Below are 26,739 nucleotides of genomic sequence, written 5' to 3'. Positions count from 1 at the left end.
GCAGTCTGCGCTCTGTTTGTGGCAGTACCTTCACAACCGCCTTTCACCGCTTGTCCACAACCGCCTTACGTCAGGCGCAGGCAAATACTAGTCCCTCCTACCTCACTAGCGCAACAAATCCGGTTTGCTTTTATTTGATAGGGCCGTTTATATTTGTTGAAAACAACAATTAAAGTGCAATGAAATTCAACAGCGACAAACCAAGCCACTTTTCAATATCAAGTTAGCCTATAAATTAATATGTTTTATTTATTAGGATCCCATTAGATGACGCCAATGGCGACAGCTAGTCTTACTGGGGTCCGACATATAACGAAAAAGACATTACAGACAAAATACTTTACAATTTACATACATATGAAAACATTAACATGTTGTGTGTGTGCATCTATCAGTTACACATACATGTCAGTACATACAAACAACAAGTAGGTAACTTGGGGGAGAGGCGTTGTGCCGTAAGGTGTTGCTTAATTTGTTTTTTAAAACCAGGTTTGTTGTTCACTTGCGATATATAAAATGGAATGGAGTTCCATGCACAAAAGGCTTTGTACAATACAATATCATGTATTGACAATAATACATTTGTCTTGGACAGAGTTTTAGAAATATCCCTGTACCCTGATTTAATATAATATGATTTCAGTACTGAATACAGTACATCACTACAGTAGATTCCACTGTGAAATGTCAATGAATATATGAATTGGGGGGAAACATTTTTCTTTAAATTCAAGGAACAATCGATATAGAGGTGTGTGGCCCCATATGCAGTTGCACTGCTCAGGGACAGCTATTTGTGTTGAATTTATAGTGAATTTGTTGAATGTGACTGTTTTGTAACAGGTTAGGAGAACTTATGCAGCAGGTTAGGAGAATTAACGTAGGTGGTTAGGAGAATTAACGTAGCATGTTAGAATAATTATGTTAAGGTTAGGAAAGGGTCAAGGTTAGAGAAAATGCTCTCTTTGTAACACCAACTATCGACTGCAAAAAAAAATTGTATCTCTTATTTCCCATTAGACGTACTGTACATCAGACATACAGCATTGATATTTTCACTGTGTAGCTTCTGCCACTGTGTGGCTAAAAAAAGCCACTACACTGACTGAACTGGAAACCTCAACTTGTCAGTCTGCTGCTGCTACCAGATACAAGGTGATGAAGACCCACGCACCTCTTCCTTCCCTGTGCATGTACGCACGCACGCACGCACACACACACACACATTTTGTGAAGGTAATATTACTTCAGCCATTAGGATTCTATCTATATAAAAATTTTAATAAATTAACAAGACAACGGTAAACATGTCATTCCCACGAATGATGCAGTGCCCCACCCCCCCACCCCTTGGGCCAATTGAGATATTGTGTGTGACTAACAATTCAGTTAATTACTATAAACTCCTGCATTGGGCCAATCGGTGTAATTTTGGAAATGCCAGATCTCTATGGCAAAACGCACCATTAATCCAAGTTTTGTCAAAAATTGGGGCAGTGCTGTCTGAGATATAGCGACAAACATATGAATTTACAGACGGAGACAAATCCACACAGTCCCTTCCCCAATTTCATCGTGGGGGACAATAAAATACACATTAATGGAGTTATATACAGGGAGTACCAGTACCAGATTAAAATGCAGAGGTATGAGGTACAGTAAACATGTAATCCCCCACGAATAATGCAGCACCCCCCTTGGGCCAATCAATGTAGTATTCTAAATGACGGATCAATATGGCAAGACGCATCATTCGCCAAAGTTTCATGCAAATCGGGTCAGTGGTGTCTGAGAGGTTGCGTGTGACTAACGTACGTACAGTTGATTACTACAGCGCCTCCCTTGGGCCAATCAGAGTAATTTTGTAAATGCTGGATCTCTACGGCTAGACGCATCATTCACCCAAATATCTCAAAATCGGGCAGGTGGTGTCTGAGAAATCATGTGGGTTAGCTAGACTCACATCCCTGAGCATGTGTGCCACATTTCAGCGCTCTGAGTCAAACAGATCAAGAGATAAACATGTGCCATTGTAGCACCACTGTGTAGTCGATATGAATGTGTTTGCATATGTTGAGTCTTGACAGTGTCTGCAACATGTGCAACAAATTGTGTTACAATGTGAATATCCTTGACTGATTTATGTATATGCATTTATGTGCCAGACCATGCACAGGGGAATGTTTATTGGTCAATAGTGACCATGTTGTTTTAGGTACTAGTCTGGTAAATATTGCATTAAGAGACCTTTGTCCATAAAAGCCACATATAAAGTTTCATGCAGATCGGCCATTCAGTGCCAACAGAGTAGCATTTTAAGTGTTTTTCACAAAATTCGAAATGTGTTCCTTGTGAGGAGAGGGGCCTATGTACCAAATTTCATGACTAGGTCAAATGGGTGAGGAGCGTGACCTTCAAAAGTGCATTTTCAATCTCTTGTTATAACCACCATCTGGCCAATCAGAGTAATTTTGTAAATGCCTGCTCTCTATGGCAAGACTCATTATTCACCCAAATGTCGTCCAAATCGGCCCAGTGCTTTCTGAGAAATCGCATGTGATTAAGGTATGAATGAACATATAAACGAAATGATGGAGACAGATCCACAGTACCCTCCCCGATTTAATCGTGGGGGACAATGAATATTAACGTAAAAATTACAGGAAACCATGACGAGAAAGCACGTGCAATTTGTTGCAAACGGATTTTTTTTTTTTTACAAAATGTACAAATTATGAAAAACAGCACTCAAATCTCCCGTTATTCTCTACTGCCTCTCTTTGGCCTGAAGAGGCATTTCTTCCAGAACTCTGTGGGCTCTTCTACAGTGACGTCACTGGCAGATATGTCATGGCGTCTGTGGAGCTGAAGCTGGAGCTGCAATTAAGCTAGCTAAAAGCTGTCGACAGTGTGTAAAATCGAAATGGAGAAAAATGCAAACCTGCATCGAGATGTTGGAGGAAGTACTCTATGTGCTACTATTGCAGGAGAAATTGGCGATATTAAAACAGTTGGCGGAATGAAGGGAGCGACCGATACGTGCAAGATTAGTGATCATTCTCGCAGTACTTTGGTTAGTTGTACTACTAGCTCCAGTAGTGCCCCTAGCACTGCTAGTAATGCTATCTCCAGTGTTGAGAAATTAGATATGGCAAAAATGATCGAGTCTCTCCCGGTGCAAGAGAAGAACATTCAATCGAGTGGTTGGTCGGAGACATTGTCCTCTGGATCTGGAGATCATTTGAGTAACGGGATGGGATATGGCACGCAGCTGGCTACAGGAAATAGCGAGGGTGCCACCTCAAAGTTAGTAAACAACAAAACGGATGGCGAGCCCTCCTCGATGGGGTCAAGGATTACAGATGGTCAAGCTGAGGTGTTGGGTTGTGAGTCAGTTGAACTAGTGATGCTGGCAAAACCGACACACCTATGTCCGGACAAAACAAATACGGGAAACGTTAAATGTGGAGTTGCGATTGACAAAATCATATGCGAGGGTTTGCCGAGTGGGAGTGACCCGTGCATCGCGGCAGAATCTAGGAGCGTCGACTCACTTGAGTCTTTCTCGAACCTTAACTCCTGTCCCACTTCCTATCTCAACAGTGAAGGGGTGGAGGACAAGGTGTTGGCAATAACAATACAGAGCGAGTATGGGGCTGATGGAACTAAGATCCCGTGCACGAAGGACCGGGGCGCTGGCCAGTCCATATACCACATCAAGTGGATCAAGTGGAAGGAGGAAAACACACCTATCATTACCCAGAATGAGAACGGTCCATGCCCATTGCTGGCAATTATGAATGTCCTATTGCTGGCATGGAAGGTAAATGACTGACATCATAACCAGACCTCTGAGACAAGTTTACATGTGGTCTGCATGATGCCATTTGGAACGTTTACACATCTATTATTTGTCAATACTAAATTACTAATAGAGAAGTAATTATGAATTTGGTCATCATAACTACGCTAGCTGATGTATTATCAAAATAAAATAAAAATTGAATGATCAGTAGTAAAATAAACTATTGTCACCTGCCAGAATATAGAATACCATGAAAAGTTGAAGATTCATAAATACAATTCTTTCATTTGGGCAGAATTTAAGTTAAAGTTCAAATTATACCACTCATTATGCACTCATCTTTATTTTTTCTTAATACTTAATTATTGTAATTTTATGATGGAGTTTGTTGACAGGTCACATTGACCAATTATACCATAGACCCAGTTGTATATATTTTCCCCATGCTGAGGCCTTGGCAGCTCAGTTCTTCTCTTATGAGTAGTCTCTGAGAGCTTCCAATTGAGTCCTTTTTAAGCTTCTGGTTTCATTTACATCATAAAGATAACGTTTAATTACTGTCAGTGACGGTTGGTTGGCAGGCAGTGGAGATTCTGATTCAGTATGTGTCTTCACAACTTAAACTGCAGCTCTGCGTCTCAGGTGTCTGAAACCTTCCCTAAAACCTCACTACCTACTGTGAAAATGGGTGACATAAAAGTGACTGTAAACAGAATTCTTTGCTTCAAACGCCTGTGTGTGTGCTGACAGTCGTGCAACCCCTGACAGTGCACTTCTGGTGACTTTAAACACAGCTTTCCACTTCCCAGGTGTGGGTGTATTTACTGTGAACCATAATCATGGGGGAGGGAGAAGCCTGTCAGCCAGGTTCTATTGGCCTGGCTAACTTTAGTCATGTTGCTTGGTTTGTTAAGTAATGTATGTGGTTCCATTACAGGTGAAGATGCCACCAATGATGGAGATCATAACTGCTGAACAGTTGATGGAATATCTTGGTGAGTATAAGTGAGAATCTGTTTACCAAACCAAAGACCCGAATGTCATTTAAATCAGCGACCTGTTCTTTAGTTGCCCTCCTGGAGGGTGACGTGTACAGTTTATTCCCTGTCTCTAGTATTTCTCTAAGTTTACGGACCTGTATTTGTGACCTGTATTTTAAGCCTGATTAAAAATACAAGCCACCTTGACAGTGCTCGAAGGCAATGGACAATACTGTATTTTTCTTTGGTTTTGTACCCGTGTAGAAGGTCCATGTCACAAAACGCTAGTCTGGCTGTACATTTAGTACACCAGTGCAGTGGAGCATTGAGCTGTAGTAGAAACTAGCCTGGGAAGTGCAATGTGACCTTAATGATAGAGTACTGGAGGGCTGTAATTATTTCCCACTGCCTGAGAAGGCATTACTGTATGAATAATCACAGGACCTGCCTCACTGCCTGCCTGGCCCCTCAGTCTTATTTGACTAATTTCCTCGCCTCCCTTCAGTAGACTGTGGATTTGCTGCCTCCTAGCTTTAAGATAAATTGCTATATAATATGGATTTCATATGATTTAAGCAATGACACACAGTAATTGCATAGCTGCTGTGAAATCACCCATATGCCATTATTACCTGAGTTTTCCTTCTAAATAAACAAAACCTCCACTTAATTTTTAGCCAGTGAATACAATGGGTGCGTTTGAAAATTCACTCTAGAGTGTCAGTGTTCTCTGGGACGTTTGTAAATTCAGAGCGTTGTGAGATTGTACACTTTGACCGACAAGTAGGGTCGATCCAAGTGTTCTTAGTTCAGAACCGCAGCGAAGTACCCAAGATAAATTACTAAAGTAGGCTAGTTTGCTAGCTTCTTCCAGACACAAATAAGAGGGCACCTCCCTCTGAACATTTTACTCGCCCTAGCAGAGCTGGTTAGCGTTTTCATGTTATCAGGAGGGTTAGTGACTTCATCTGTGTCACTGTCAACAATTTAATAAAAAGTTTTAGCCAATGTTTATTTACAACTGTCCTAACAACCGAGTTTAGTGCGTTCGTAAATTCCTCAATTATACTTTACACTTCCAAACTAGAGTGCTTTGAAATCGGAGTAGATTGCCAGGTTGAACTTATGAACGCACCCAATAAATGAATTGGATTTACAGTATTTTGGAAGATTCTTTAATAAATTCAATACTCTACCTGGATCATTATATGCATTCTGGTTGTAACCTAGCTGCTGGACCTGCCCTCAGAAGAGTGCATATGGACTTGTATACCCATTAGTGATAAGCCTGGAGTCCCCACAGATGGTGGTTGGGTTTAGGGTCATAAAATATTATATGGATGAAGTGCTGGCGGGTTGAATAAAGAGAAAACAATGCATAAAAAAATCTATAATTGTATAATTCTTGTGCAATTCATATCTATAGACTGCACTGAGGTTTTCCTTTCATTATTTATATCTGGCGTTAGTGTGTAGCCTAACTAGCGCCCTAAATACACTCCAATTGCCAAATGCATTTGGGTACTTGGGCAGAAAAAGTTCAAATCGTTCCACTGAGACAAAAAGGACAATGTCGGAGTTTAATTCAATAGTAGAAAAGCTGCGAAATGGAGAGTTGATGTTTGGGGAAAATGTAGTAAAGTAGTCAAAAAGGAGGATGGCAGTTCTGTTTTGTGGGATGATTCATCAGTCTCAAGACGGGGAATTCAAAATGGCACATCAAGGGAACTGTACTGTTCAGATGGGTTAAATGAAATCTGGACTGACTGTAGGTCTATAACTGCTCACATTGCCTAATATAACTCTAGCAGAATTAAGCATTTCTTGCAGTGAAATTATACACCAAATATACATTTTGAAAGTTGAACAGAAGTGGAGAAATATTATTCATTTCTTTCAGCATCTTGAGAGAATGAATGCGCGGTTAGGGACCATCTATAATCTTTATCAGCATCATAAAAGTGTAAAATAGGACAAATGTAAGCCATCACCTTATTATTATTATTATTATTATCTTATTATTTAAACCACATAAAATATGCATCCAAGCCGGACTGAGATCTTAACAAAAACGTGTCGTTTTAACAGCTTTTAATTTCCTTAACCGGTGAAACTGATGTCATTTGGACATTTTGCATGTCAAATCGTTCATGTTTTTTTTAAAGTTATTCAATTTTCTCCTTGGTCCCTAAACGTATTTTCTGTGTGAAAGAAGCAGAGATGAAAGCGGAAAGAAAACACACCTTAACAATTTCAACTATACTGAACAAAAATATAAACACAACATGCAACAATTTCAATGATTTTACTGAGTTACAGTTCATATAAGGAAATCAGTCAATTGAAATTAATTCATTAGGCCCTAATCTATGGATTTCACATGACTGGGCAGGGGGCGCAGCCGTGTGTGGGCCGTGTGTGGGCCTCCCAGGCCCACAGGGGAGCCAGGCCCAGCCAATCAGAAGGAGTTTTTCCCCATAAAACAGCTTTATTACAGAAATAAATACTCCTCAGTTTCATCAGCTGTCCGCATGGCTGGTCTCAGATGATCCCGCAGGTGAAGAAGCCAGATGTGGAGGTCCTGGGCTGGCGTGGTTACACGTGTTCTGCGGTTGTGAGGCCGGTTGGACGTACTGCCAAATTCTCTAAAACAATGTTGGCTTATGGTAGAGAAAATTAACATTACATTCTCTGGCAACAGCTCTGGTGGATATCGCTTAAGTCAGCATGCCAATTGCACACTGTGGCATTGTGTTGTGTGACAAAACTGTACATTTTAGAGTGGCCTTTTATTGTCCCCAGCACAAGGTTCACCTGCGTAATGATCATGCTGTTTCTTTAGCTTCTTGATATGCCACACCTGTCTGGTGGATGGATTATCTGGGCAAGGGAGAAATTCTCACTAACAGGGAAATAAACTCATTTTAGGGAAGTAAGCTTTTTGTGCGTATGGAACATTTCTGGGATCTTTTATTTCAGCTCATGAAACATGGGACCAACACCGTACATATTTTTGTTCAGTATAGATTAAAACATTAATACTGTTGATTTCTAAAATTATTCTGGTGAGCAAAGGTTTATTTAGGATAAGAAGTCATTACAGAAGAGAAGTTGCCTGTATCTAATTATAGACAAGTTGAATAACATAGGCCTGCTTATAATTTCCAACATTTTGGTAAGCTATCTAAAAATGCCCGTCAAAAATGTTTTCCATCTCAGACTGTACAATGCTTTTTCTATGTTTGTGGGTCGGGTGAGGGCTTTCGTTTTTTCATCAGCGCTTACGGATGAGTTATTAGCAATTGCGGGAGGCTGCGGATGAACAAACAGCTCAACCACGCATCGCTAATACCCATGTGAGGTCAGGTGGTAAGGTCCAGTATAGATTGACCAGGAGGACTGAAGAATCCCTGTGGACCAAGCCCTGCTAACGTCAGGGAAACAGGAGCTGTGTTCTTTCTCCATGTGTGGCACGCTGACCCCACTGCCTCCCTCCATAGCTGGGTGCTGTTATGATGTAGAACCAGCGGTGTCCTGTTACAAAAGGCATTCTCATCTAAGCTATAGAGAAAAAAAAATCGCTGTCACTATAGCCAAGCCCTCTTTTCATGGCATTGGTCAGTTTGGCTTCAATTTTACAAGCGCTATAATTCTTTGACTGGTGCTATGACGAGTGTCCAATTTTTGAGTGTGTTCTAGCTAAATGCATCACATAATGACTGTTAGGCGTCAATAACAACTCTAACTATAAGAGAAATGGAGCCACCAGCTGCCGAGTTATGAGAGACGCCAGAAGTCCTGAAATGTATCCACATTAGTCATGCCATGGGAGTTGTTTACTTTCATATGATCATTTGGGGGTTCGGAATAGAGGTCAGTTTGTACCAAAGACTCCTGACTGTTTGTGCTACATTGTCCTACATTCTGCATGTGATTAGCAGATTCAACTGGTTTTGATTTAATCTGTATTAGTCATTATGGGCCAAGACACAGACTGTCGTTAATTTATGGGTAAGGATATTTCTCACCATGGTTTAATTACAGTTTACACTGTAGTGCTTCATTGGGGGACAGATTAGTTAGTTAGCTACCAAGATAGAATATAACAGCAAAATGTGATTGGGAAACAGAGGGATGATTCTTCATTGTCAGGAAATATATTTTTGATGTCAGTCATGGGAGTGTTCTTTAGATTTCTCAGTTTGCTGCTTCTCTTCAAGTATTTTTCAGTAGGCCTAACGGAAATGTTGACTTGACTTCTCATTAGTGTGTTTTGTACCAGGGGTAATAATGATTGTAAGCAATAACATTGTTACCTTTTGGTTAGATGTTACTTTTTTTGGATGCATGGGCTAGGAACATGTAATTTAGAATTAGTAACTGTCTGTTGTTGTTCTCTGTTAATGGGATAGCCTTATGTTTCCTTATGAGTCCATAGCGCTTGGTGTCCGTGACTGATTAATGCATGCAATTCAATTCCAATTGGAGTTTGGTTAATTTTGCTAGAAGAAAAAGTATCATCTACAGTGTGTGCATTTCACTATCCGACTATGTTATGACCAGGCAAATCTAATTTGACCTTCTCCAAATACTTTTTTATAAGAGAGGAGGAAAGCAAGAAACTGTAAACTACCCTGCTGGTCAACTGACATGAAAGTCTGAGAGAGGAGACCATTCAGACTGACCCAAAACATTAGCACATTGAGCGACATAGTTGCCCATCTTTAGATATTTTAGAGGTAGCCTAGTGTGTGGGTCTGATGGAACACAGTACTCACTCCAACCCTATAGCTCTATGTTCAATACCAGTGAGAAGCCATAGGGAGGTCTTTACCCCCTCTCCCAACCACTCAGGGCCCTCTCCCCCATTGTGCCCCTGATGGAATCACCTGATTGCTCCCTCTGTCTGCCTCTCTACACTTTGCTCATCTGCTCCTACAGATACCCATGGTTGATTCCTAGTTGTCAGTGTAAAAACATTCCCGGTCTCTTTCGAGTACCCTGACTCACAGTGAGCACTTCAACCCTTCTGCAAATCACAGGTGACAAGCAGTAATGAAGCACAGCGTTTTCATTTCACGCAACTCCTGTTTTTCCGACTGTGTTGTGGTATATTCCCTCGGAGGAATGCTCATGGTTGTAGCCATCCCTCTTCTGTACATTGCCAACCTTTAACTGTGTTATGCAGGCTGTGTGTGCGTATCATCCCAGATATGCCTCTGAGTCGTCTCTGCTCTTCTTTCACAAGTGCCCATAAATTGCGGCTCTGTGTTTGTGGAGACGGCTTTGTCTTTACTCCAGCTAGTGGCTGAGAGCTCATAGTGAATGGTTTGGGCCCTGGTCAAACCGTTCATCTTGTGTAATGTCCAGGAACAGGCAGATAGGCCTGTCTCCTAGCCTCACCATTGCACTTCATTACGCACAGTTACAGTTTCATGCCCAGACAAAAAAATAATAGCTTGTGAAAAAGAGCTGCTCACAAAGAGCCCCATTTAACGTGGGCTGATTCAGACGCTGTATTAATAACTACTGTGAGGCCCATAAGGGCAGAAGTGAAGGAGATGTATGTTGTATTAGAGGCTGCTGGTCGATGTTGGGATTTAGTACTCTGTGGAGCATGCCAGTGAATCATCAACAGCAGCAGTAGAGGCCCGGACAGGGAGGGCACCGTCTACAGTCAGCTGGCAGGGAACGGGGCAGGCGGAGGGAGGTAAGGGGGGTATGGCCGGGGGTTTCCCAGGGCATAGAAATGTCAGTCAGTTGACTGGCCTCAGCTGGGGGCATTCATGGCCAGGGCTGAGGAAGCCTGTGTCTGAGGAAAGGAAATGGAGATTGAATCAGAGTAGCTCCCCGGCTCTCAAATACACTGACCACTGGCTCACTTTGTTAAAGTAAGAAAGCAATCGTTAGATTATGAGGAAAAAGTAGGCCTATTTTTTGGGGTTTCCAGATATAAGTCTCACAGAATCATCTTGTAACATCAAATATCTTGCGCGAGAGTATGTTTTCGACAGCTGGACACTGCCGCTGTGTGTTGCTCAGAGGGGGAGGGTGGAGTTGGGTGCGATGTTAATGGGTGGATGGCAGGTGCACTGTGATTAGCACCACAGGGCTTTCAGTTTCTGTGGTGGTTGACTGACTTTACAAGGCTCTCCCTGCCTGCCCCAGTGGCTGCTCTTCCTAGGTCCTACACTAAGCCCTTAACATCTCTCTAGCGGCTCCCCACTGGCCAGGGCGCGACTGACCCTGCATGCCTGGCCGAGCCCTTCCTGGAAAAACAGCTGGCCAGCACTTAACACTCAACATCCCGCTCCTCACTGAGGATTAGACACTTCTTATGGAATCAGAACGTAGTAGATAATATCACCTCTTCACATGGGATTGGCGTAAGCAGGCGGTCCGTAAGCCTTTTGATGTCACTGGTGAGCGGGCAGGGCTCTACCCTGATTATATTTTCTCTCTCAGCTCCCGTGTGTGTCTATGGTTGCTTTAATTAGCCTGTATCCCCAGGTCTTCTGATGTTGCTTCCTCTCTCTCTCCCTCGCTCCCCTGCAGGAGACTACATCCTCGATGCCAAGCCGAAAGAGATCTCTGAAGCCCAGCGGCTAAACTATGAGCAGGTGAGGACTGTTGTTGCTTAAACACAATCAATAAGGGCAGTTATTCACTGATCATACGCATGCATGTCTGCTGGTCCATCTCTCTTTGTGTCTGTCTGTGGCTCTTGTTGTAGAATCAGACAGGCATGCAGGATGAGCGAGGAGGCTGAGAGGGAGAGGCAGGCAGGCCGTTGTTGCTGTTGAGTACCTCCCTCTTCCACTTAGATCTCTGATGGCAGAGCAGCAGCCAAAAAACAAGTCCGCAGCATCACACTATTAACTCGCACCACGCCAGGGGGGCTCACTTGTTCTCACTTCCCAGCCTAAAATATCCCTGCCTGCCATTTAGTGACTGCAGTTCCTGTCCTCTTCTATCCAGAAATACATCATATTCTAATGGGCAACGATGAAATGCTGAGTATTTATACAGTCATGTGCATCTGCGTCAGTGCATTTGCACAACATTTGCATTGGGAATGAATCTCCAGAAAGACCAATGAATGTATATTTATGTAAGATGAAAATAAGCGGCGTGATGATTATGGTTATATGGAAAACAGCCCACTGCCCCAGAGCTGCTTTTAGCCCCTATATAGGTTATATAAGCCGCGTCTTGCCAGGCCTACGGCACAGCACGGGTCATGAGGGGCAGATCATGTCTCTTCACATCGCTGTGGGAGGAAGCTCAGGCATGCATGGCTGAGTTCAGATCGAGGCCAGCACTGGGGCTCTGAGTGGTTCACATGGCCTGGCAGGGATGGCTTTCTCATCCACACTCCCATCCACGCTCCCATCCCTGCTGCCTGCCTGGAATGTGGGAAGGGCACGGCCTCTCTTCCTCTCCTCTTCCTCTCCACTCTGCTGTGGCAAAGAACCAGCACATCTGTGAATGTTATTCTTTTCACGGACGTCATCGCTCGGGAAGGAGAGAAGTAATGTGTGCGTGTGTACATACCAGAGTCTGGATTACTGTCCGAGGAGAATGTTCTGACTGCTGTACAGTCGTAGATCTCCAAGCTCCTGGTACGTTGTGGGAATTTAAGATAAAAAAAAACTAGCAACACTCAAATTAAATAGTGTTGGACTCATTGTAATTACGGTGGTCTAATCTTGGACTAGAACACCAGGCTCTGTGGCGTGTCTGTGTGTGTGTACTGTGTGTGTCCGTGTGAGGATATGCCATGTGGTGGAGTTTAGGGCAGGCTCTGTGCTGTTAGCTGGGGCAGAAACAGTTGTTGGTTCCTGTTAGATTTTGGCTGTGTAAGCCCTGCCTCAACACGGCAGGAGAGCACTCGACCAGGAACGGAAGGAGCCTCACACCATGAATAGAAATAGTGTAGAGAGAGTGTTAGGGAGGCTGTCTGTCACTAGGGAGTCTTTAGCATGCCAATGTGCATGCCAAACCAAATTATAATACATTTTGAAAAATATTCAAAAATAAATATATCTATATATAATCTTGTTCTTGCCTTTGTTTGATATTGTCTGCTGCATATTTGAATAGTCAAGCTCCTTTTATGATTTTGAAGAGCGTTGAACGAGTTCATAACAGAGTTCTATTTATATACTCTGGCTTCAAAACATCATCTGTCGGAGGAGGATATGAGGATTAAAATAGCGATTGCTTGGCTGTTGTTAAACAGTAACTCAGAGACTGGAGAGCTTAGTGAAGGTTTATTCTGTAAAGACTGGTCATGGTCATGTTCCCCTGATAAAGGGCACTCCTGAGAGATTGCACGCTGTAGCACTATTCACTTGACAGCGTTTTTGTGGTTATATGATATAGAATGTTCTATTTTATTGAGATAGAGATGCTCCTAAAAAATAATGTAGCAGGATGGGAGTGTGTCGCTGTATATATACATGATTGTGGATTTTAAGAGTGCACAGTTGTAGACTAAAATGCAGACTTAAAAACAGACATAGGCTACCTAATAAAGTTTTGTGCCAGATCTCCATAATACCTGGGGAGCTGTCCAGTGTGCCTTTGACATGAAAACTGAAGCAAAGCTCTTGCCTGTGTCTGTCAATCAGTCAGCCTCGTGGTCCTACAGCCTGATTTGCCAGCGGATGGAGGTCTGGAGTCACTCCCCAGTCCCCAGTGGAAGCAGAGCGTGTGTGTGTGAGGCCAGCTGGTTTGAGCTGGCGGATGAGCGTGGGTGTGTGTGGCTCTGCCACAGGGTTGTGGGACTTAAATATTGATCTGGCTCCCAGCCTGCTAGTGGAACATGTGACAGGAAGGTCGGCCTGTTTATCCAATCAGTCTCCCTCTTCCGTAAAAGCTGGAGTGGAACCATTGAATACTGGCCTTCATTGTCCAGTGCCCACGGAATTGTCTATTGTACATCATCACATGCAAATACCACAGGCTCTATGTGGATCCCATATTCAGCACAGCATTTATGATTAGTGTGGTTAGGGTGGCTTTACTTAATGTAGTCTGGTTGTAATCTGTAGTCTGTGAGCGGCTAGAGCCGAGTGGAGCAGGGCTTGGCCACTCAGCAGGAGGGCGTGGGTGTGCAGAGCAGGCAGAATGTTGGGCAGAGCGGGAGCAGTGGGCGAGCACGTTCCTGATCTCTTACTGTGCTGCCAGCTTCGCCACCCACCAGACAGAGACGCAGTGCCCACACAGTTGTGTGTGCACTTGTCAGTGTGTGTGTTTTTGCTTGTAGGCACATTTTGTATGCACAGCGCTGACTCACGTTTGACTTGTGCTTTAGCACCTGTCATCAAGAATACAAGTAGGAAAACAAGGATAAAGCAGAGAATCCTCGCTGTGTGTCTCAATGATGGACTACATGACCCTAAAAATTATTGAGACAATTATTCCTTCTCCACCAAACTTTACAGTTGGCACTATGTATTGGGGCAGGCAGAGTTCTCATGGCATCCGCCAAACCCAGATTTGACTGTCGGACTGGTGAAGATGGTGAATCATTATTCATCACTCCAGAGAATGCATTTCCACTGCTCCAGAATCCAATTGCAGCGAGCTTTACACCACTACAGCCGACCCTTGGCATTGCGCATGGTGATCTTAGGCTTGTGTGCGGCTGCTCGGCCATGGAAACCCATTTCATGAAGCTCCCTGCGAACAGTTCTTGTGCTGATGTTGCTTCCAGAGGCAGTTTGGAACTCGGTAGTGAGTGTTGCAACAGAGGACAGACAATTCTGCTTGCTTGTTTGGCCTACCACTTCGCGTCTGAGCTGTTGTTGCTCCTAAACGTTTTCAGGGCAGAAATCCAATGAACTGACTTGTTGGAAAGGTGGCATCCTATGACGTTGAAAGTCACTGAGCTCTTCAGTAAGGTCTTTCTACTGCCAATGTTTGTCTATGGAGATTGCATGGCTGTGCTCGATTTTATACACCTGTCAGCAATATGTGTGGCTGAAATAGCCGAATCCACTCATTTGAAGCGGTGTCCACATAATTTTGTGTATATATAGTGTAAACAGCAAAGCACTGCGGAAGTGGATGAAGCCCCCCCCACCCTGCTTAGTGAGGCGCTAATCAGTAGCTCTCAGGGGGTTAATCTGATGTCATGTGACTGAAGCCCTCTGCCCTTGGAGTGGAGCAGCTGCATGGTCTGTTACATGGACCATACTAATCCTCCCCACAACTGTCCACAGGAGTCCTAATCCCCCCCAACACACACACACACAGATCGTCCAGCGAAAGGCTTTTCAATGAGCCACACCGCTAAGTACGAAAGCTGGAGAATCTCCCTGCTTTTGGGGATTTATTTTCCCTCTTATTGACAGGTTATCCTCTTAGAAAATTAAGAAAACACACACAGTCACCCATTCTCACCTCTGTGCGTGTGTGGGGTGGGGGGACAGCTGCAGAGGCTCCCTGTGACACAGACGGTCATCAAAATTGTTAAAAGGTTTTAAAAACAATTCTAATAAATGCAACAGTTGGACAATAGATGAAGATACTCCAAACTTTTAGATTTTTTTTTATCAATCAGGATTGACTGAATTATATATAGCACATTAAACATTTTACTGGCATGGAAAAATAATGAATGGCGTTCAAGGATTTTGTTGGGAATTCAGGTGTTGTTTTTTTTTTTGGGGGGGGGGGGGTGCACTCATACATTTTATAATGGTATTAGGTATTTATTTTATATTTTGTGTTAAAATAAAGAAAATGTGTATGTGCAACATTTTGCAGAAATACAATGGGTGTATTTGCATAAATGAAAACATTAACATAAAGGGGTGGAACAGGGCTGCAACAACAAACACTTGCTCTGTCTACCCTACCATCACTCACCTGCTCTGTCTAGGACTCTAGGTCTACCTGCACTCACCTACTCTGTCTAGGCCTACCTGCATTCACCTGTGCTGTCTAGACTGCCTAATTAATGACTGTTGTTGTCACATTCTGTTTCATAATTCAACAATTGTGCCAATAGCAGGATCCCCTCAACACGCTTGGCTCTAGATTACACCCATACATACTTTGAATTGTTTGCGAGTTCAGACATAATATCACTAATTCCAGTGTTCATTTTCAGAAGTTGCTTTCATTTCAGTGCATTTAATTTGTTAACATTTCAACTGTAGCAATTTAACTTTTTTTTCAATTCCACAAAAAAAGTGCACCCATCTTTCCTCTCTTTCTTGTGTTGTGTTGAAATGATGTTACATCCCTGAAGAAGCTTTAGTGTTCTTATAGATGCAACTGAAAGACTATGTATTCCATTTCAGACGTTACCGGGGTGTGTTTGACAGGTCATTACAAACATTTCCGCGGTCGTAACGTTAACGGGGAAAAACGACAGGCACAAGGAAACGTATGATGGAGTCACAGAAGTCAAGTGAAAGCAATAAATTCAGGAAGATTTAGGTGACAAGTGCATGTCACATCCCTCAAACACAGGAAATAGATGACTGAAAAGGACAGATTCTCAGGTGGGTGGGGCATGCGCGTTGCTACAGACGGGTCTTGTTAGCCTTTTGTGTGTCTGAGTGGCGAACGACAGGAGGGCGTGATGAGTACGGTAGACAGGAAGTTCCTTGGTCGGAACACTTTCTGATTTGTTCAGTTTGTACACTTGACTGATAGTACAAACTAGCAGGTTTCTGTGGGTGAGCTGTTTTTCTAGCTGAAACTGCTGTAGTATGTGACAGTAGTTGGTTCACTGTCCTCAACATTTATTCCAATGTCAAATCCTATTTCAATGCCGTAGTCAACAAGAATTCTACAAAGACTAACATCCCTGGCTAAAGACCTTGAAAAGGAACATGACTTTCTATTTGTTGTCCCCCAGAATATGAGTGATGCCATGGCGGTGCTGCACAAGCTGCAGACGGGGCTGGATGTCAACGTGAAGTTCACAGGGGTGCGGGTCTTTGAGTACACCCCAGAGTGCATTGTCTTTGACCTGCTGGACATCCCTCTCTACCACGGCTGGCTGGTGGACCTGCAGGTGAGAACCCTTCCCTCTCTGAGCCCCCTTCAAAAGTAGACTGAGCGAGTTGACGTAAATGCAATATCCGCAATAACAGAACGTTGAAGCCTGAGGCTGAACTTGTCTGCTGTTTTTGGGCCTGTAGCGACCACGTTGTAGCAGTGTGAAGCAAACCCTGTGCACATGCCCAGATACTCTGTGTGGCTGTGAGAGCAAAGTATTGCATCACGCTCAAGGAAGTAACTATGGTACTGCTCACAGCAACATCATAAGTCTACCTTTAAACCCATGTAGCTGTTACTATGATATACAGGCAAATATATTGTTAAAAGTCACCTTGTCCTAGAGAGATTTACACGGTTTTCAAAGCGTCTCGCCAGGGTAATCCTACACCAAACACAGCCCTTATTTGAAGTGTTTCTAAAATCCCCTATGGGGAAAAATGAATGGTGAAAAAACGATTGGAACCATTTCCCTGATTGACCACTAGGTTTTATGGGTATTATGACTGATACTGTGGTACTCTATAGGCGTTTGTCAAATAGACAATCAACCAACTCCACACATTATTTATGAAAGAAATGACTTCAGAATGACTGGTTAGTGTACAGCTCCTCTTGAGTATTTTTCTTTTGAAAACATGACAATACGCTCTTGTCACTTGTTCTTCACTGCATAGTAGAACACAACAATGGTGGATGAATGCCCTCCTCTTTTATGTTCCCTCCAGATGGGCATAGTAGAACACAACAATGGTGGATGAATGCTCTCCTCTGTTATTTTCCCTCCAGATGGGCGACACAGTGAAGGCTGTGGGTAACTGCAGCTACAACCAGCTGGTGGAGAAGATAATCTCCTGCAAACAGTCAGACAGCAGCGAGCTGGCTGGGGAAGGTGGGTGGACCGACCGACTGGGGGGGGGGGGGTGGTGGTGTGTGTTGCTTTCTTTCTCGCTGCTGCTTCCTCCCTTCACCCCCCCCCCCCCCCCCCCCCCCCCCCCCCCCGACTACACATCCCAGGCTGCTTGATAAGGCTGGCATTTCCTCCTATTGCCCTGAGCAGATATACGGAGGCCTGGCCTAAACATTCCTGTGGACGACTGACTTTAGTTGAGCTCTATTCCTTTCCCTCTCTCACGCTGCTTGTATTGCTCACCCAGGGCAGTTCAGATGTATTCCTGTCATGGGCACGTTTTCTGCTTTTAGCATCAAGTTTAAGTTTTATTAGTCGTATATATGGATATGCATGGTATGCGTCGTCCAACGAAATGCTTACTTGCAGGTTCCTTGACAATGCAACTACAATAAGAAAGAATAAAATATAAGAATACAAACAAAGTAAATGGCTCAGTAGAACAGAATAAACATTTTAACATCACATAAATAAATAATGACAGAGCGAGTCAGTTAATGGGGTGAAGAGCTGCGTCTGTTTCTCCCAACCTCTCCAGTGCTTCTCCACTGTCTTTCTAGTTTCTCCTTGTCTTAGTTAGATTATCACCCTCTCTCTCCCAATCACTCAATACAACTCTATCTCTTGCGCTCTCTGTCTCTCATTCTATAGGTCAGTGTGTCTATATCCTTGCCTGTCTGTACATCACTTTATATCTTAATCAGTCCATAAGTCTTTGTCTCTGTCAGCCTGTCGGTCATTGTCAGTCTTGTGTGTGTGTCTCTCACTGACTCGCCTTCTCTCTCCCCTTCCCTCTCTCTTTCTCCCTCTTTCTTTCTCCCTCTCTCTCTCTGCCTGCAGGCTTTGTAGCCGAGCAGTTTCTGCACAGCACGGCCACCCAGCTGACGTACCCCGGTCTGTGTGAGCTCACGTCCACCGTGCAGGAAGGAGAGCTCTGTGTGTTCTTCAGGAACAACCACTTCAGCACCATGATCAAGTTCAAGGTGAATGACCACTCAAATGAGTGAGCCTTTATCCACTGTTTCATGCCCTGTAGTTATGACAAACGGGGCCTTGCAGTACTGTTTACTGTGAATGGGTCTTCTTTACTTTCCTCTGCTACAGCGTCCCCAAACCACCATCCATTATGAACAAAAACAAGTCAAGTCTGCCTTGTCCTCTTAGTAGTGGAAAGTGTGTTTATATAAATGAATTGCATAATGTTACCGAATTCATATCACTCAGTCCCAGATAAACCTTTATTTCAAACGTATTGCTAACTTCTGGATCAGATCACCCCTTTGTATGTATTGTAGGTTGTTGACACATGGGGACTTTCTTTCATCCAAGTCTTTACAACCATCTGTTAACAGCTGAGCACTGTTAGTGTGTTCCCCTTCTCCCTGTCCTCCCCCTCCCAATAGATCTCCCCACACCCCAGTCCCAGGTGATGTAATGTTCAGTACACAGGGTTCTTAGGCTGGTGCGAGGGCATAAATACAAATGCCCCTTAGAGCATGGTAGACACGTGATGGGGACCTATTCAGCACCTAGAGTCTGAATGCTATCTACAATGGTTTCACCCGCCTTGTGCTCCCTCCCCTTATCACTGCTGCTGGGACAGGCTCTTCTTGTTATCTATAGCAGGGGAAGTGGAGCAGGCCTGTCTGTGTGAGAGGGAGCGAGTGTGTGTGTGTGTGTGTAGCACGCATGACCACAAGATAAATGCTTACCAGTACCAAAGCCCCCCTCATTTAAACAAACACACAGACCTGTTATCCAGGTTATCTACTACAGGAATAAGAGGGTGTGAAAGTGTGTAGATGTGTTTTCTGGCTGTGATAAGACGTGTGTGTGAGTGTATAACGTGTCTTTGTGTGATCAGGGCCAGCTGTACCTCCTGGTGACAGACCAGGGCTTCCTGACGGAGGAGAAGGTGGTGTGGGAGAGCCTGCACAATGTGGACGGGGATGGCAACTTCTGTGACTCTGAGTTCCGCCTGCGACCCCCGTCAGACCCAGAGACGGTGTACCGCGGACAGCAGGACCAGATAGACCAGGTCAGACCACTGGACCGCTACGCCAATTGGGCCCTCTGATCCAGTTCCACTTCATTAATGGGAGCAACGATAAACAATGCTGAACACCCATATAGCTGAATCATGGCAGCCATTTCACACTGTTGGGTGCACCACATATCACTTGCAGAGGATGTATACCATGGAGAACAAGGTGCACAGTCACAGTGCAGCATTACAAACATACTAGGTCAGGGTGAGTCACAATCAGAGTTTACCTGAATAGAAACAGAGTGGATGGTATTAAAGGTACAGCAAGTATTACCCAGCCCCTCTATCTGGGCTCTGTTATCCCCATGGCTTCCTTGCCTGCTCCATCTGCACTCAGCTCTACTCTGGAGAAGTAGCGGGGAAGAGTTCCTCAATAATAGATGTTCAAAGCTCTCCCGTTAAACCCCCCCCACTCAGGGTTTTAATGCCTGATCAGGAGATGACCGTGACATGTGGCGCCTCCCTCTGTACTGCTTTGCATCACGCTGCGCTTCGATTGGCTGTTTAATAATGCATGATGTGGTTTGTGTCCGTTTGTGACAACAGCTGATTGGCTGGCCCGTTAGGCCTGGTGGCAGGGCTGCCCAGCAGCTTGTCCATCTGCCAGGGTCCATATTCACCACCCTCAACCAGTACAGAGAGAGAGGGAGGGATCATCTCTGCTCACGCTCTCATCCATCCAGACACTATTATGCTTGAGAGGTCATATAACTACAAATACCTAGGTGTCTGGTTAGACTGTGAACTCTCCTTCCAGACTCACATCAAACATCTACAATCCAAAGTTAAATCAAGAATTGGCTTCCTATTTCGCAACAAAGCATCCTTCACTCATGCTGCCAAACATACCCTTGTAAAACTGACCATCCGACCAATCCTCGACTTCAGCGATGTAATTTACAAAATAGCCTCCAATACCCTACTCAATAAATTGGATGCAGTCTATCACAGTGCCATCCGTTTTGTCACCAAAGCCCCATATACTACCCACCACTGCAACCTGTACGCTCTCGTTGGCTGGCCCTCGCTTCATACTCGTCGCCAAATCCACTGGCTCCAGGTCATCTACAAGACCCTGCTAGGTAAATTCCCCCCTTATCTCAGCTCGCTGGTCACCATATCAGCACCCACCTGTAGCACGCGCTCCAGCAGGTATATCTCTCTGGTCACCCCCAAAACCAATTCTTCCTTTGGCCGCCTCTCCTTCCAGTTCTCGCTGCCAATGACTGGAACAAACTACAAAAATCTCTGAAACTGGAAACACTTATCTCCCTCACTAGCTTTAAGCACCAGCTGTCAGAGCAGCTCACAGATTACTGCACCTGTACATAGCCCATCTATAATTTAGCCCAAACAACTACCTCTTTCCCTACTGTATTTATTTATCTTGCTCCTTTGCACCCCATTATTTTTATCTCTACTTTGCACATTCTTCCACTGCAAATCTACCATTCCAGTGTTTTACTTTCTATATTATATTTACTTCGCCACCATGGCATTTTTTTTGCCTCCACCTCCCTTATCTCACCTCATTTGCTCACATCGTATATAGACTTATTTTTCTACTGTATTATTGACTGTATGTCTGTTTTAGTCCATGTGTAACTCTGTGTCGTTGTATGTGTCGAACTGCTTTGCTTTATCTTGGCCAGGTCGCAATTGTAAATGAGAACTTGTTCTCAACTTGCCTACCTGGTTAAATAAAGGTGAAATAAATAAATAAATAAATAAATAAATATTATAGCCGACAATTAAGACAGTCTGATGCTGCGCTCTGGAAAATATTTGGTTTCACTCTACATGAGGGTTATGAATGAATAAAGAGGTGTGTAGCCCTGACTTTAAAATGGCTGGTGTTTTGTAGCTTACAACTAGGCTTACTTTAAAAAAAAATGTTTTTAAATACTTCAGCTCTTGGCATTGGCACATCACTCTGGTAAAACACCATGAGGTGAAACGCATTGACCTGGTCCTATTCTCTCTCTCCTTTCTTTCTTTCCTTCTTTTTCCTTTCTCTCTCTCTTTACCCCCTCTCCTCTCTGTATGCAGGACTACCTGATGGCGTTGTCGCTGCAGCAGGAGCAGCACTGTCAGGACCTGCAGTGGGAGCAGCTCCCCGAGGGCATCAGTGACTTGGAGCTGGCCAAGAAGCTGCAGGAGGAGGAGGACCGACGAGCCTCCCAGTACTACCAGGAGCAGGAGCAGGCTGCCGCAGCACAAGCACAGGTCGGGGAAGGAGCCTGGGAGGGAGGGAAAGGGGGATACCTAGTCAGTTGTACAACTGAATGCCTTCAACTGAAATGTGTCTTCCGCATTTAACCCAACCCCTCTGAATCAGGAGGGGAGCTTGTGAGAAGGGGGGAGGGAAGATGCGAGGAGTGGAATTGAATTGATGAGAAAGGTGCGTAGGGAAAAATGAGTAATGAGGATGAGAAAAGGGGTAAGGGTTGCCAGTTTATATAGATATAGCAGAGTCAGGGGCTTAGTCAGATAGAAATTAAATATATAGCTGACATGAATCTGTTGTACACAATACATGTTCTGTTTGAATGTATGTTCAATGTAATTGTGATGTAATTAAGCTATAATGCACGGCTCAGGTCTGTTCTTTTGGATACAGCCCTTAGCCGTGGTCTATTGGCCATGTCCCACAAACCCCCGAGGTGCCTTTACTGCTATTATAAACTGGTTACCAACGTAATTAGAGCAGGAAAAATAAACGTTTTGTTATACCCGTGGTATACGGTCTGATATACCACGGCTGTCAGCCAATCAGCATTCAGGGCTCGAACCACCCAGTTTATAATGTTGCTTATTCATCCGCTTGAATGAGCCACAGGTAGGTATTATGGTTGACTCTCCTGTTCCATCCTGTCTGTGTTGTGCAGCAGCCAGCAGAGGGCAGTGACGAAGCAGACAGAGCAGAAGCAGCAGCAGCAGCATCAGCAGCAGCAGCATCAGCAGCATCATCAACAGCAGCTGGAACCACGCCCACCCCAGGGAAGCAGCCCTCTGCCGGGGAGCGCAAACCCAAAAAAGAGCCCAAGGATAAAGACAAATGTGTTTTATTGTAACAGAGGATGGTTGTGTGTTTATGTGAGAGACAAAGAGAAAGAGGGGGGCAGAATTTTTTTTTCACATTGACCTGACACCCTACGCACAGACCCTTTTTTTGAAGAGCGATGAGACGGTGAGGCGTTGCCGTTCCCAAGCCACTGGTGCCTGCCATCCTCTACCCTCAGTGGGCCCGGACAACTGAGGAAGGGACGCTATGACAGCTACCACTAATCTTTCGTACAGTTGGCCAAACTTTGTTACAAGTCGCACAGTGCACTATATTTGTGATCTGGGGTTCAGGTTAATGGGGGTGATTTTTATAGCAAAATTAGAAAAATCCCAGAAACAGGACGTTGGGAGGGAAAGAATTCAGAATCTGAAATATCTCCTCTCATGGCACCAACTTGTTTCAAGGAAATCATTTTCATTATTGCAGTTGATAAGCTATTTTTTTTTTTTTTACTGCACAGGTGTAGATATGCCTGCTTTGATCCAGTTCCGTTTTTGAGCGTTAGACTTTTCACTGAAAACACATAACCTTTGTTTGCTAGCTATTGATTTGTGGGGGTCATTTAGCTCCTTCCAATTGGAGATAATCAAGAGTTTGTTCAGAGTCTAATTGGGATAGAGATGAGGTGATAGTGACATCAGTGAGTGTAATATCTAAGCACTCCTGTCTCTTCGCCACGTTAATGGATGCCAAATTACTACTTTAAGTGTGTGTGTGCATGTGTGTTTGTATGCATGTGTGAGAGTATTTTAGAGAACTATTTTATTTTGGTATATACATAAATTGAAAGGGATTAATTTGTTTTTGCAGGTTAGAAATGAATGTAAGACCCTGTTGTGACGAGCATTTTGTATATCTCTCCATCACTACCCACATCCCTGTTCTTCCTGAGAGGCCTGGAATTCAGTGCCATACTCTGGTAAGTTCCGTCTCTACCAATCCTCATCTGCCATTTAAGACTCGCCCTATCCAGATTGGCCTTACCAGAGTATGGCAGTGTTGAATTCTGGTGTGTGTGTATGGTATTGGTGTCTACAGTGTATATGTATGGCTGATATGCTTGGCTGCATTGATTTATGCTCTTAATTTCAACTCGGAAATAACCTTAACGTCAACAACAAAAAATGTTACGATGTATATGAGCAGTTGGATTGAAAGATATGCCATGTATTTAATTTCTCATATTTGCTTTATATGATTCACATCTAGTAGAGTCTGGACAATCACACAGACAGAACCATGGAGAAACAGGACGGTGCACCTAATTTGACTACTGTCGCTCACTCTTATGCTGTCCCTGAGAGACTTGGCTGCAGAGGCAGAGCAATAGTAGTATCCTACACTAATAATCTGAAGTGCCCAATGTCACACAGATTTGCCGGCAGTTAAACTGTTGGTCACGCCGTAAAAAGCTGACACAGATGTTGTCAATATGGGAAGTCTCATCACCTAGTTGAGTTATGGAAGTAGGATTTTCTACTGTAGCCATGTTTGAATCCATGTGCTCCTACAACATCTGACTTTCAGACAAAATGATATACATTGTGTACATACCTAATGCACATTTATGACAGAGCTAGCTAGTAGTTTGTGCCATTGTCCTACTATGGTACTGCCTCCTGAGAGATTTACTGTTTTCTATCTACACATTCCAGCTGGATGCCTTGACTTAAGCCTTGTGTTGTACGTCAGACCTAGAAACACCGTTATAGGGGAGACTCCTCGCAGTGCTGCTCGTTAAGGGGTCTCCTATTTTTGGCTGTTACATTTTGTTCTCATTGTTCCGAAATGGACAACCCCAGCCTTCAAGGACAAGTCCAGTACTTAGTATTTATTTTTGCCTGGCTACTGGGTGCATCTTGTAGGAGTAGGCTACCTGACTAACCGGTAGTAAGGCTTATCTGTAGGCTGGACTTGAGGACCGGGGTTAGCTCAGCCTGTCTATACGGTCCTCACGAGGCCACACTTACTCTGTATAGAAAATGCCTTACAACAGTTACAATATATTTTATAAGAATAAACGGAAACAGGTGTATTACCAGAATGAGACAATCTGTACATGTAAAACTAGACATCAGAAATACTCTCAGGCCTTCTCTGAAGGGACATATCCTTGAGTGTCTTTTGTAAATTGTGTATTAGCTGCCTTGGCAACAGCAATGATTCATATATACCATTTTAAAGTATTTAATATACCGTGTTGTAATGTAAATGTGTAACCACGTATCGGTAACAAATTATTTCAACACATGGTATCTAACTAGGTCAACTTCATAATTATTGCTAGTTATGTTCATGGATATAAATTCCCTCTCAGAAAAGGCATAACACGATGGGTATCTGAGCTTCTCTCGGGCCTATCTCGTCAAAGGAATTCACTGACTTTACACTAGAATAGGTTTGCCATTTGTAATGGAATTCAAGGCTGCTATTAGAAAGTGAACTAAACTGTTGCTGCGTTTATTCACAATGACTACCCCAAAAAGTCATCTGATTGAATAGAGGACTTAGAGAAACACCTATGTTGAAGCGTGCGTGCACATCCTGTTTATGGTACGCTACCGCATGTCCTTTACATTATTGACTAGTGATTTTGTGAAAGGTTGGGGGGATGGGCGAAGGACCACAATCCATATTCTTGTTTCTTTCGTAAAATAACATCATTTTAAAGTTACCGTCACACTGCAGCTTGAATTATACTTGTGAATGTGGTCAACCTTCCCGATGGCCTGAACCCATTTGTAACGACGTTTAAAAGGCAACTAGTACTGAGTATTATGATGAGAACCTCAGAGGGCCACTTTATCTAATTACTTTTGAGGTTTTTGGGGGAGCAACAAGATGTTTCACGGATGCCTCACACACACTTTTTTAAAAATCATTTGTATTGTGCGTAAGCTTGCTTTTGAGGTAATTTACATTGCATTATTTACCAGTATCTAGATATTGTTTTGTGTTATAGCTTCAATGTTGTTCTAAATAATTGATAAGGATTTTGTTTGTGGAATGTCTCAAGTGATGTATAAGCCTTGTTATAGTGCTTGGGGGGTAAATACTGTCCAAGGTAGTCCTTGAACATAGTCATTGTAATTGGTTTTGCACTGTTACATTGATATGCACTATAGGCTGCGTTTGGACAGGCATATTTGAGAAAAAAGATCAGAATTGGTCTGCCTGTGTAAACGCAACCTAAGAGAGAAAATACCTCATTTTATACAGAATTAGAAATTGTACGAGTGCTATTGTTCTTTGGGTACCTTGTAAAAATGGAATACTGTCTGGAATTGCTACAACAGTCAGTTGAATATGAAATGCTCCTTTGACAAAAGGTATGAAAGGGCTGGTTAAATATTTCAGTTTAAAGTACTGTGTTGATGCAACTTGAACATCAGGTAGCTGTAAACCTGTTAAGGCCATAATTGTTTTGTAGCTTTTCACACTAATAAAAATGCCACTGGCTGGTCATCTAGAGGGAATGGATTTTAAAAGTTAATTTGACTATTTTGACAGTGGAGAAAATTGTTATTTCCCTAGTAGTTTCATGAGCACAATCCCCCATGTTGATTTAAATGCAATTGTAATAATCCCAATGTTATTCTGATGCATGTAATGCAACAATTGCTTAATGACATTCAGTGGAGTATAATTTCAATGTATTATGTTAATATTTTCACTTATGTTTAACACCTTGTGAATATGAAAAGGTCAATCCTCGTAATGGAAGGTTCAAATGTTTATATACATATGACCAAATAATGTATAGCCTATCACAGTACCGTTGCAAAATGTAGATGGTGTTTCTTCTGTAACAAAATGCCTTAGACGAGGGACATTCAGCCTGATTATTAAAGTACATGGACAAAACTTCCGTTCTCTTTTCACAACCATTCAATGTGTGATGTCTTG

The 26,739-nt window shown here is 43.4% G+C and overlaps 1 protein-coding gene across 2 annotated transcripts; it reads left to right on the top strand.

Annotated features, from left to right (window-relative positions):
* Positions 1-2,777: 2,777 nt before the first annotated feature.
* Positions 2,778-26,695, top strand: LOC110506536 (ubiquitin carboxyl-terminal hydrolase MINDY-2-like). 2 transcript variants are annotated; one of them, XM_036963805.1, is made up of 9 exons: positions 2,778-3,826; positions 4,746-4,803; positions 11,344-11,408; positions 16,667-16,825; positions 17,599-17,701; positions 18,560-18,702; positions 19,584-19,757; positions 21,816-21,992; positions 22,655-26,695. In XM_036963805.1, the coding sequence occupies exons 1-9, from the start codon at positions 2,927-2,929 to the stop codon at positions 22,838-22,840; spliced, it is 1,965 nt and encodes a 654-aa protein (XP_036819700.1). In that variant the 5' UTR covers positions 2,778-2,926; the 3' UTR covers positions 22,841-26,695. The 2 variants fall into 2 exon arrangements, with proteins under 2 accessions (XP_036819700.1, XP_036819701.1); XM_036963806.1 differs by having other exon boundaries at positions 2,927-3,826; positions 22,658-26,695.
* The last annotated feature ends 44 nt before the right edge of the window (positions 26,696-26,739 follow it).

Source organism: Oncorhynchus mykiss, chromosome 26 (assembly GCF_013265735.2).
Source record: "Oncorhynchus mykiss isolate Arlee chromosome 26, USDA_OmykA_1.1, whole genome shotgun sequence".
Lineage (NCBI taxonomy): Eukaryota > Metazoa > Chordata > Actinopteri > Salmoniformes > Salmonidae > Oncorhynchus > Oncorhynchus mykiss.
The sequence above is the reverse complement of the archived record's forward strand: the minus strand, read 5'-3'. Positions and strand labels throughout refer to the sequence as shown.